At 41.9% G+C, this 13,113-nt stretch overlaps 1 protein-coding gene across 2 annotated transcripts in view; it reads right to left on the bottom strand.

Moving 5' to 3' along the window:
• Positions 1-13,113, bottom strand: part of Dnaja3 (DnaJ heat shock protein family (Hsp40) member A3) — a 37,778-nt gene that overhangs the window by 8,364 nt on the left and 16,301 nt on the right. For both annotated transcript variants that reach the window (XM_003477719.5, XM_005007468.4), the window contains exons 5-10: positions 12,347-12,499; positions 7,075-7,222; positions 6,672-6,736; positions 3,717-3,845; positions 2,340-2,455; positions 1,012-1,109 (exon numbers count right to left, since the gene is read on the bottom strand). In XM_003477719.5, coding sequence (XP_003477767.1) covers positions 1,012-1,109; positions 2,340-2,455; positions 3,717-3,845; positions 6,672-6,736; positions 7,075-7,222; positions 12,347-12,499 — 709 coding nt within the window. The remainder of the gene's footprint in view (positions 1-1,011; positions 1,110-2,339; positions 2,456-3,716; positions 3,846-6,671; positions 6,737-7,074; positions 7,223-12,346; positions 12,500-13,113) is intronic.

The raw sequence follows: 13,113 nt of genomic DNA, 5'->3' as shown, positions 1-13,113 counted from the left end.
AGAGGAAAGTATATTCTACCAACTATTAAAATATGTGCCATTCAGTGATTGGTTGGGATACAGAAAAGATTTGTTGGGTTCAGAGTCTAGAGTGCTCACCATTACATCCTGGAACTGTGTGGATAATACACAGGACTCCAGTTTTGAGAACTTGCTCTATGATCCTGACGAAAACAGAATGACTCAACGAGAGAAAACATGCAACTTGAATCAATGACCTCCTGGGTACAGCCTGTCTTGACTTAGCAAGATCCCAATTAAGAGCCCCTCATTTCCCACAAGATGAGGGACGGCACCGCGCAGGTCAAAGTTCCAGCCAAGCAGGTATGCTAATATCAAATCACCAGTTTTGATCTATGCTCCTCCAACAGAGGATGATGTGTGACCTCTGGTAAGTCAGTCATTTGTTCACTGTAGGACAGACCAAAATTAAGCCAGGTGTGGTGATACACTCCTGTAATCTCAGCACTCTGAAGGATGAGGCAGAAAAATCACTGTTTGAGGCCAGTGTGGGCTACAAAGTAAGTTCAAAGCCAGCCTGAACTGCATAGTCAGCACAAAAAGTCAAAACAAACAAAAAAAAAAGTTAATCTGTTCTAAAAGGGAGACTAAGTCATCTGATAAGGTCTTTAAACTGTTCAGGGCCAGGAATGCACAAATCTCTCCAGTTAACATCCTCCTTAAATTGTTACAAGGAACTCATAGCAGGGAAGTGCCCAAGGTCACGAGGCAAGTGGCAGAACCAAGGCTAGAACTCAGAACACCAGTTCTGAGACACACAGAGCTCCCAGAACTTTCCTCAGCACACAGATTCATGCAGAGAAAGGGAAAGAAGCTGTCACTGGGGTCCCCTGCACCACACCAGCTGTTCTGCCCCTCAGTTCCATTCTTTCAACAGTACTTTTAGGCCTTTATTAAGACCCCCAAGTAGGAACACACTGCTCCAAACTGTCCATCTTTCAAGAGTATTATAAGCTCCACTGTGTAGCCATGACACCCCCAATCCCTTACCTGCACTTGTTTGGGTGACACCATTCACCGTTCCCTCCACATCAGTCTCATCCTCAGCGTAGCTCAGGATCAGGCTCTGCTGCCGGCTTGTTAATCTCCTGTGGACCATGCACAATTAGGGGCTGAGTGCTTCCTCTGAGAAGCATGCTGTATCAAAGAACTTCAGTGTGTGGGAAAGTGAGACCCTAACCAGGGAGGGATGTTTACTACATTAATAACTTGAGGTCATTCCCTCAAGCTCCTGTAAAGAAGAGCTTTGGGCCAGTGGCACAGTGGTGCACATTTATAAAGCCAGTACTCTGGAGACTGAGGTAGGATGATTGCAATTCAGAGTCTAACCTGGACAGGCAAAATAGTAACATAGACTTTTATGTCTCAAAATACAAATGAGAAGGGTGGGGAGGGTACAGATTTAGCTCAGTAGCACAGAGAGCCTGTCTGGCAAGTACAAGGTCCTGAATTCAATTCCTGGTACAGAAAGGAAGGAAGGAAGAAAGAAAGGAAGGCAGGAAAGAAGGAAAGGGCAGGGAAGGAAAGGTGGTGCAAGTCTCACATCCTAGCACTCAGGAGGCTGAGGCAGGAGGATCACCTAGAGTTCGAGGCCAGCTACATATTGTGTTCAAGGCCAGTCCGAACTACAATAATGAGACTCTGTCTCAAATAAGCCAAAAAAGGGCTCAGTGTGAAGGCCCTGGGTTCAATCCCCAATGCTAGGAAAAAAAAAAAAAAAAAAAAAAAAGAAAGAAAGAAAGAGAAAGAGACCTTCTAAGATACCCCAAGTTGTTTAAACAACCATTACTATGTTATGCTGGATACAGTTTATAGGTGACAGGGTGGGGTGAGAGGGTATCTCAAGTGTCTATGAAGGCAGTGAAAATGATCCCATTAATATTTTAAAAAGAAAAAGTGTCAGAAACTGGCCTCCAAAGAAAAGTCAGATATATCCCAACAGGGTATCTACAGTACTTTGCCCATAACACAGCACAAGCAAGCCAGGCATGGCAGTATGTGCCTGCAATTCCAGCACTCAGGGGGCTGAGGTAGGAGAACGGCCATGAGTTCAAGGCCAGCTCAGGTTCCATAGTGAGTTTAAGGCCAGCTGAAATTATATAACAAGACTGTCTCATAAAAACAAAAAGCAAGAGCTCAGCATCTCTGATGTGTCTGTGAAGTAGACAGGGTTGGGACACATCCAACTTCATGGGAGAAGGGTCTTGCCCAAGCAAACAGCTCACAGGCACCTTAACTGATGGGTGCAGAGTCTGGCAGGTGAATGGCTTAGTGGGCAGAGGAATGTGTGTAGAGTTCGGAGCCAACGTAGAACTTACTTTGGAACTCTGATTTTGACATGAATGTAGTGGTCGCCATAGCCATAGCTGTTAATCCGGGGGATGCCTTTCCCAGTCAAGCGAATCTTCTGGTCTGTTTGAATCCCTGGTGGAATCTATAGAGAAAGGAAAATGGTGATGTTCCTTGGTCTTCACTTTCCCACATACTGAAGTTCTTTGCTACAGCATGCTTGTCAGCACTCAGCCCCTAACTGTGCGTCAACAGAAGACTGACAAAGATCCTAAAAAAAACCTTTTCACTACACATAGACAATTTTTTTCTCCCTAGCACTGAGGATTGAGCCCAGAGTTGGACATGCTAGGCAAGTGCTCCACTACTGAGCTATAGGGGCTGGGGATTTAGCTCAGCGGCATAAGCGCCTGCCTTGCAAGTGTGTAGTCATGAGTTCGATCCCTGGTACCGATAAAAAAGGAAAAAGACAAAAACAAAACCCCCCAAAAAAACCACTACTGAGCTATATTCCCAGTCCCACAACAACAATCTTGAAAGAACTCCTCAAAAGGGACTTATGTTTAGGTGAGCCTGATAACAACCATGTAGATACTGGCTGAGCTGCAGTCTCCCTAGAGCAGACTACGACTAGGTCTTGAGGTTAAAAGTTGTGGTACCATCGGCCTAGGAAGCAAGGGGAGAAAAAACATAAGAGAAGCTGGGCACGATGGCACATGTCTGTAATTCCAGCTGCACTTGGGACGCTGAGGCAGAAAGATCACCATGAGGTCAAGGCCAGCCTGAGTTATACCATAGTGAATTCAAGCTAGCCTGAATTGCAAAATTAGATCCTGTCTTCAGGAAAAAAATGAGACACAGACAGACAGACACCCAGGAACAGAGGCAGGACAATCTATCCCCAGTGTCCACCTCCATGAGTAGAGGCCACCCCAAAGTCCCTTGTACACAAAAGCCGTAGAAGGCCCTGAGCCAAATATAAACAGTGGTGGGCCTGGATATAAGACAACAGGTATGTGTGGACCCAAGCAGATGCCCATTACAGCTGCTACTAAAATCAGAGGTAGCCAAAGGGAAAAGACAGTGCCAAAGGTATCTGCTGTCATAGCCAGATGAGCAAAGAGCACCTACTACAATGTTGTAGCTTGTGTCATACATGCACCCAGTTTCCAGGCCTACTGACCTGTGCAGGTGATGGCAAAGAACTACTCTGCAGCAATCATACAGCAAGTCCTGAGCTGTGACTCCCACCCAAGAACAGCCTAAAGCTCCCAGTGCCTGGCCCCAAGCTGCTTCTCCCCTCAGAATTCCTGACACGCTGGATGCTCACAGGTTTCAGGGTATGTCAGCCACTGTCCATTTCGGAGAAAATAGCAACATACCAGAGTGGCAAATAGTCCTCTTACCGTCACATTGATTGTTTCATACAGGCCCTGAGCTCTGGCTGTCCCTCCAAGAAGAGCCTGAGCTATAGAAATAAAGAGGTCGGAGTGGATGTCTGCGCCGTCCCTCCGGAACACAGGGCTTTTCTGCACCTAAGGTCAAACACAAGATGAGTGTGACCACCAAAGAAGTCCTGCTGAGGCTGCTGGGCATGAGCTACACGGCTCATGAGACTTAAGATTAGAGTCTGACACACTTTTCCACCTTCAGTGCACAGTATTGAAAGACCTGCATTTGCAATGGAAGACAGCACTCCACAGCTCAGGAGGGCCAGGGCCTCTACAACCACATACTCAATGGAACAAGGTCTAGATTTCTTCAGCTTCCGCTACGTTATTCAATTGAAAAAGGAGTTTGGAGCGATGGCACATAACTGTATCTGAATAGTCAGGAGGCTAAATAAAACACAAAGATTAATATGAGTTTGAGGTCAGCCTAGGCTATACAGTGAGTTCAAAAGCAACCTAAACTACATCATAAACTACATAATGAGACCCTGACTCAAACAAAATACAGATATGCTGGTGTTCCATGCCTGTAATCCCAGCATTCAGGAAGCTGAAGCAGGTGAATCACCAGAGCTCAAGGCCAGCCTAGGCTATTAGGTGATTCAAGGTCATTTTGAATTGCATAGCAAGACCCCGTCTCAAAAAAAAAAACAAAACAAACAAAAAAAAAAAAAAACAGTAAAGTGAAGGGAAATAATAAAAACTGACTATCTGAACATTTTCTAAGAATTTTCTAAAAAGAATAGAGAAACAGACTAATATATCTTCAAAGGTAAAAATGATTTATCTTTCAGATGATTGTTCAATATAAACTGCCTTCAAAACTGACAGGGAGAGCTGGTCAGGTGATCCTAGCACCTTTGATCCTAGCACTCAGGAGGCTGAAGCAGGAAGATCACTAAAGTTTGGGGCCAGCCTGGAGTAACATAACGAGTTCAAGGCCAGCCTAGACTACATAGCAAGACCTGTCTCAAAAAACAAAACCAACAACAAAAAGAAATATAAAACAAAACTGACTGGCAACACTGAAATTTTTTTGTCTTTTTCATTTTTATCGGTACTGGGGATCGAACTCACGACCGCCTGCTTGCAAGGCAGGTGCTTATGCCGCTGAGCTAAATCCCCAGCCGCTGCAACACTAAAATTTATTTCATTTTACAAATACTATTTTTTAGTATTTATGTATTCTCAGCCTCCAATGTTGTTTCCTTTTTTTTCTCTATTATTAAATAGGAAGAAAAGCTGAAGTTTCTACCAGACTTTTCTTACACATTGGCATCCAGTCTTCTGTCTTCATCTTTTTTTTTCTGTGATACAGGGGACTGACCCCAGGGCCACGCATATACTAGGCAAGTACTGTACTGCTGAGGTACATCCCCAGCCCCTGCCTTCAACATTCATCTCTGTCTAGAAGATTTACCTTTCACATTACTTGTTTTTGTTTTTCTGTTCCTGACTTGCTTTATTTTTCATAGCATAGAGAACTGAACTTAGGCCTTGCACACTTTGTTTTCTGTTTTATGTTTTTTGAGATGGTCTTACTAAACAGTATAGTATATGCTTACAATTTGGGTACAACTTGAATCGTGGAGTAACTTTTACACCCAAAATCACAGAAAAAAATTAAGTTCATAAACTAAGGTACCACTATATTGTCTAGGCTGGTCCTAAACTCCTAAGCTCAAGCAACTGTCCTGGCTCAGCCTTGGTAATAGCTGGAATTATAGACACTTGGACACTAGGTTCAGCTTTTGCTTTTATTTAAAATCATGAAACATCTCACATCACAGAAAAAATTGAAACTAAATATCAAACATGATGCATCCTCACAATAGTATACATGTGACCTCCTTACTATTCCTCAGTTAACTACTACTCTGAATTGGTATTTCTCCTTTCTTCTTTGTTGTTTGTTTTTGATAGGGTGTCACTTATATAGTGCAGGCTGATCTTGAACTCACAGAGATTCTCCTGTTTCAGGCATGTATCATCATGCCTGGCTTCCCACAAGCATGACTTTTGCTGTGTATTTCCATGTCCCTAAATAATATAAAATCCATCTCACATGCATGAAAATATTTAGATGGCCTCCTGTGTTTTGCACTCTTTTAGGGTTTGCTTTCTTTGGTGTATCATTAATAACTGAGGCATCTCTTATTCACACATATTCAAGTTCTTCTTGAGTTGTCTACTGTTCTGATTTTGAGATAGGGGTCTTCCTATATAGTTCAGGCTGGCCTTGAACTCACATCAATCCCTGTATCTTAACTTCCCCAGAGTACTAGCATCACAGGTACAGCCACCTTGCCTTGCTAGGTTGGTTCATTCTGTCTGTCTGTCTTTCTCTCTCTCATGAGTGGGTCTCACTATATAACTCAGGCTGGCCTCAAACTCATGAGCTCCTGTCTCAGCCTTCCTTGTGCTGGGATAACTGGTAAATGCCATTATGTTCCTTTTTCTTGATAGCCCTGCAGTTCTCTATGACGTGGCAATTAGCTAAGCCATGTTCATGGTTTATTTATTTATTTATTGGTTTTGCCTTTTTTGAGACAAGTCTTGCTATATATACTTTGGACTGTCCTCAAATTCATGGCAATCCTTCCCCTGCCTCAGCCTCCTGACTGCTGGGATTATAGGTATGCACCATCATATCTAGCCATTCTTTTAATCAAAGACACCAAGGTTGAGTCAGGCATGGTGGTACACACCTCCTATCCAACCACTGAGGGAGGGTGACACAGGAGCTTTGCAAGTTTGAGTCTTGTCAGAGTAACCTAAGTTGAGACCTTGTCTCAAAATAAAAAAGGGAAGTGTATCCACAATGCTCCCACCTCATGTCAACCAGCACCTCAACAGCTCCGACTCCATGAAAGGAATAAGCTGACAAAAGCTATGAAGGCAGGCACCTACCCTGAATGTGATGAAAATTTCTCGTTTTCCCACAGGCATCCTCACAGTCTGGCCATCCTCGACTCCTAGAAAAACCAAAGTTCCAAAGACAGCAGTTACATTGACAGCCCTTTCTACGTGAGACCCACTGACCAGCCACAGGCTTCCTTGCTCACTCCTGTTAATCTGGCCTCAGTACCTGAAGAGAGTAGACAAAGGAAATGAAACCAGGGGACAGAAGCTGCTACTTCATCAAGCAGAAGCACACAATGATAACTGGCACAAAGATAAAGATTCAAGAATGTTTTAGTTCCTTCTCCAGCCCAAGGTTCTAAGGACACAATCTCAGTTTCTGTCAACAGCCACACTTCACAAGAAATGGTAGCATGTGCTCTTGCAGGCACAGGGAAACCCAGGAGCCCACCTGCAGGCACAGGGATCATCACTCGTTTCTTCTGCTTGGCTTGTCCTGCTCCTCTGCAGATCACACATGGATTTGTGATGATAGAGCCTCGGCCACCACACCTCCGACACGTAGAACGCATCACAAAAGGGCCTGTGTTAATGGTTTCCTGGTGAAAAAGATAATAAAAATGTAGGCATGTAGGTAAATGCACCTGAGGAAAATGCTTCATTAAACACTTGTCTTACATGTATGTATCTAAAAGCCAACACGAGGCCAGGTGTGGTAGCACACGCCTGTAATCCCAGTACTTGGGAGGCTGAGGCAGGATTGGTGAGTTCAAGGTCTGGGCTACATAGTTCAAGGCCAGCATGAACTACACAGGGAGACCCTGTTTCAAAAAATTAAACAAAACAAAAAAATAAAAGCAACAGGAGCAGGGGCTCACATCACTAAAATGTATGGATTGATCGACCTCTCACTTCCAGACCACTATGCTGCTGACAGAAGAAACAGGATACACTATCTGAAATCTCCAAGAGCTGCGCAACACATAAAAAGATGTTTTTTCCACTAGTTACAAAAAAGACAGCTGGGAAAACTAGAAAGTAAACAAGAAAGGGACAGGTTGATACAATCCCTCCTCTGTCATGCTGGTCACTGAGCCTTTGATTCCAAGGCTGAAGGCTCCTAACATCCAACGGTCCTAACTCTGTTCCCCCTGAGCAGTTCAGGTACCAAATGTCACTAGTGTTCAAAAGGGTTTGAGGTAGTCTTTAGTGGGGAGTGCTCCTCTGAAAACAGATGTGAGAAAGAGGAGACTCACCATGGAGCCAAATGCACAGGGATTGCATTCAAGCTGACAGTGTGAACAGGGTTCACATGCACCCTTCTACTCATGCTCCTCCAGGAACAACTTCTCCCTTATTTCCCACATCAAACTTCACCTACACCACCCTTCAGGAGCCCTCTATCCCCTCCCAGAGCTGTGGGTCCTTAGGATTTGGACCACTTCCATCAATTCTCATTGATATACAGAAACTGGTTATGCTTTTACTTAACTTCTTTAGGGGTGAAGGGGACAACGAGAACATTATCAGACACATGCCTGATGTAGCAGATCAAAGAAAACAGAGGTAAACAAACAAAATGTTATTCATTTCTCCTTCACCCTGACTTCATGGCAACCAACTCTTTTTGTTTGTTTTGACGCTGGGGATTGGACTCAGGCCTCACACATTTTCTACCACTGAGCTCTGTTCCAGCACAACCCCTTTTTCTTTTTCTTTTTCTTTTTTGTGTGTATGATGCACTGAGGACTGAATTCAGCATCTTCACACTGAGCTACAACCTAACTGTTCTTTTTAACTTTTTATTTTATTAGGGTCTCATTAACACATCAAATTGCTTAGGCTCTGCCTTGCAAGCATGAGGCTGTGAGTTCAATTCCTGGTACCTAAATAAATAAATAAATAGCTTAGGCTGAGTTCAAACTTGTAATCCTTCTTCCCAGCCTCCCAGACTACAAAAGGGTTCCATCCTGGTCTACACAATGAGTTCAAGGCCAGGCTGAACTACATATGCAGACCCTATCTCAAAAAACAAAAAAACAATCAAAACCCAAAAAACCAACTGATCAATCAATAAAAAGATACAGGGGCCAAGGGTATAGCTCAGTGGCACAAGTGCCTGCCTGGCAAGTGTGAGGACATGAGTTCGATCGCCGGTACCAAAAACAAAAGCAAAGTAAAGCAAAGCAAAGCAACAAAAAAATGCAAGAGTCAGCTATAAATACTTGCACAGGCCAATTTGCACCCAAAAGGACTTCCTCAGGGATAATTTGAACATCAAAATAGCTACATAAGCGCCATAGATATAGCTCAGTGGCATTAAGTGCTACCTGGTAAGTGCAAAGTACTGAGTTACAATTTTCAGTACAAAAAAAAAAAAAAAAAAAAAAAAAAAGTTAACTATGCAGGTTATAACACAGTGAACAAAATAAGAATCCCTGGGCCAGGGAGATAGTTCGGTGGCACAGCACTTGGCTAGCAAGCATGAGATCCTGAGTTCAATTCCCAGTATATATATAAAAAAAAAAATCCCTAAATTCATACTGATATGAATTAATAAATGGGAAAGAGGAAGTCTTCCTTTGAATAGAAGGCCAAATGCTAGGCATTATGGCACATGCCTGTAATCCTAGCACTCAAGAGGCTGAGAAAGGAGGATCTCTGTGAGTTCAGGGCCAATCTGTGTTACATAATAAGTTTAAGGCCAGTCTGAAATACGAGACCATGTCTCAAAAAAAAAAAAAAAAAAAAAAAAAAAAAATCCAAATAAAAATACAGAATGCCAACTAATAACAGACAGAATACTGGGATCAGAAAATCATCATTTTACAACAATCATGGTTCTACTAAGTGATTTCAGTAAGAATGATCAATAGATGCAAAAATTAGTGGGTAGGGGTTGGGGATTTAGCTCAGTGGCATAAGCACCTGCCTTGCAAGCAGGTGGTCGTTAGTTTGATCCCTGATACTGATAAAAAAAATTGGTGGGTAAAAGTCTGAGAAACATGACATTTGAACAGTCTCAAGATACCTCAGAATTTATTAATTTCAAGGGAAAAATATAACTTTATACTAAAAAGCCTGGAAAGTAGTTTAACAAATAATCATGCTGGTCGCAGCACTCAGGAGGCTTCGGCAGGAGGACAGCTTTGAGTTTGAGGCCAGTTTAGGTTACAAAGTGAGTTCAAAGCCAGCCTGAACTACACAAAACTTTGTCTCAAAAACAAAAACAAAAATCTGTTGGGTGCAGCGGCATATTCCTATAATCCCAGCACTCGAGAAACTGAGGAAGAAGGACTGCCAAAAGTTTGAGGCTGATTACAGTTCAAAATCAGCCTGAACTATATGGTGAGACAGTTTCAAAAAACTAAAACAATCAAACAACGTCTCCAAAATCCCCACAATCATAACCCTAACCCTAATGGGACAAACTGACATCTTAGGGCCCCTTGTACATTCCACTAAGAAGAACACATCTCCTCGGTGATATTGTCTTAACATTCGTTTTTTCTGTGTGATGTTTCTCCCAGAAATAATATGAATCTTAAGCATTCAAATCAAGGGACATTCTATTAATAAACAGCCTACAATCTCTTTTTTTTTTTGTCTTTTTCATTTTTATCGGTACCAGGGATCAAACTCATGACTGCACACTTGCAAGGAATGCCCTTATGCCGCTGAGCTAAATCCCCAGCCCCACGGCCTACAATCTCACAAGTTTCAAGAATTAAGAAATGGTTCCAGATTTAAAATAGCCTAGCTGGGCATGATAGCACACAAAATTCTAAAATTCTAGCACTCTGGGAGGCTAAGGCAGGTGGATTGCAAGTTCCAGTCCACTATGGGCAATTTAGTGAGACCCTATCTCAAAATAAAAAATAAACCAGAGATATAGCTCAGCAGCACAGTGCCTGCCTGGCAAGCACAAAGTCCTGAGTTCAATTCCTGGTACCAAAATAATAATAATAATAGTAAAATAATAATAAAGGACTGAGAATGTATATCAGTATAAAGGCTCTGGATTCGTAGGGGCCAGGGATTTAGCTCAGTGGCATAAGTGCCTGTCTGGCAAGCACTGTGTCATGAGTTTGATCCCTGGTACCAAAAAAAAAAAAAAAAAAAAAGTGCCTGAAGGTTGAGGAAGAGATCTGGTAAAAATTAAAATAAAAAGACTCTGGATTCAATTTGAAAACACACAAACTTATACAAAGACACATGCACCAAAAAAAAAAAAAAAGGAATAAAGATATGACAGCTAGATTCTAAACATGATTCTAGATTGGGTTCTAGACCAAAGACAAAAAAAAAAAAAAAAAAAAGGACAATTCAGCAGAAGCAGTGGTGTACAACTATAATCCTAACTCTAAGATTGCTGAGAGTTCAAGGTGAGCCTGGTCTATATGGTGAGTTCACAGTCAGCCTAGAATACATAACAAAACCCTACGCCGTAAAAAAAAACAAACAAAAAAGAAACGACAACTGAGAAAATTTGATAACATATATGATGGTATTGAGTGAAAATTTCCTTATTTTGAGAACTATACTGAGGTTACATAAAAGAATGTTCACGTTCTTAAAAAAATACACACTGAAATACTACAATGAAGTATTTAGAAATCAAGAGATTCACACACATAGAGAAGAAAACAAAAATGACAAAGCAAATAGGACAAAATATTGAATATGGGTGAATCTGGGTAGGTGGGATGAGGGAGTTGGGACTTTATACTATTGTATAAGTATGCATTATATAAAGTTACCAAAAAGGAGAAAAAAAATCATTATAGACTTCAAGCAAAAAAAAAAAAAAAAAAAGTCTTTCCTCTGATTTTCAAATTATCTAAATATTCCAAAGTGCATTTTCTTTCTTTCTTTCTTTTTGGTACAGGGAATCAAACTCAGAACCTTATGCTTGCCAGGCAGGTTCTGTGCCACTGAGCCATATCCCTGGCCCCCAAAGTACATTTTCTGATCAAGACAGAGCAGTACTGGAAAAGTGAAGACCTCCAGTTATGGTCGATACACTTTGTTAACTTGAGAAGTCCAGAAGCTTATCTAAGTAACTAGCAGTTTTACATCCTAGTGTTTAGAGAACATGCCCTTGTCACCACTCTAGGATGTAATTTGTTGAGTCAACTTGAAAAGTTTAGAAGTTTTAACTAAATGACTTAGCAGGAAGCCAGGGTCCTCACTCTGAGCCTGTGCCAGAGAAGGGCACAGAAATGATATGAGTGCTACACACATCCAAGGGCAGGTAACTTGCATACAATATAAGGGAGAAAAAGAAGTTTGCTACCCTCCTCTCTTTTTTATTTTGCTCCTGCTGCTTTTGTCATCTTCTGCCACCTTGAAGTGTTGCCCCTGTACCATGCCACCCTGCCTTGGAGCCAACTGATTATGGACTGAAAGCTCTACAAACTGTGAGCTAAATAAACCTTTCCTTCCTTAATTTTGGGCATCGGGTATTTTGTCTCAACAGAAAAGCAATTATGACAGTTCTAGATTAAACAGTCCAGGATGCCTGAATAAATACCCACAGGAAGGGGCTAGGGATTTAGCTCAGTGGCATAAGCACCTGCCTTGCAAGCAGGCAGTCATGAGTTCAATCCCCGATACCAATAAAAAGGAAAAAGACAAAAGAAAAAAAAAAAAATACCCACAGGAGCACAGAAGAAAGGAACAGAGAAGAAAGCAGGAAGAATGAGGCTCTGCAATGTCCTTACCATGCCAGAGCCACCGCAGTAGTGGCAATGCTGCACCTTGGTACCGGGCTCATTCCCTTTGCCATCACAGCGCTCACAGGTATCCATGATGTTCACGGTGAACTCCTTGTTGACACCCTTGGCAGCTTGATTGAATGTCAACTCCATGATATACTAAAGAAACCAAGATATAGCTTGTCATTCTCTACAACTATAAAGGCAATTTTGAATGTATAGGAAATTTAAAAACTTGTATTTCTAATTCAAGGATGGGACTGGGAAGCACAGCCTGTTTTCATAATTAAAAAAAACCACAAAACTTGGGGCTGGGGATTTAGCTCAGTGGCATGAGCACCTGCCTTGCAAGCAGGTGGTCGTGAGTTTGATCACCGGTACCAATAAAAAAAAAAAAAAAAAAAACAAAACTCAGCTAAGCCTTGGCATTGCTCATACCAGCTGCAACTTGTAAGATAAATGGAGGTCAGCTGCATTTGTTATATATTAGTTTGCTTCAAGTTCTCAAGGACAGACTGGCTCAGTTAAAGACAATGATTGATTCTTCCTACTTATCACAATCCTGACTCCCCCACCCCATTATAAAATAGTAACCCACATTAGCTTACGTAGTGTAAGTCTGCCTGAAAACATATGACCCAGCTTACATAACCAATTATAGAATATCTTGTTATCTGTCTTTTGTTATCTCCTGAAAAACCTAATAAGCGACTGCTAGTCTCAAAGCAGGGCTAATGATTTGGAACTGACATTCCCTTCAGCCCACTAACATA

This window comes from Cavia porcellus, unplaced genomic scaffold (genome assembly GCF_034190915.1).
Source record: "Cavia porcellus strain 051 isolate PalLab524CR breed Dunkin Hartley unplaced genomic scaffold, mCavPor4.1 scaffold_16, whole genome shotgun sequence".
Taxonomy (NCBI): Eukaryota; Metazoa; Chordata; class Mammalia; order Rodentia; family Caviidae; genus Cavia; species Cavia porcellus.
The sequence above is the reverse complement of the archived record's forward strand: the minus strand, read 5'-3'. Positions and strand labels throughout refer to the sequence as shown.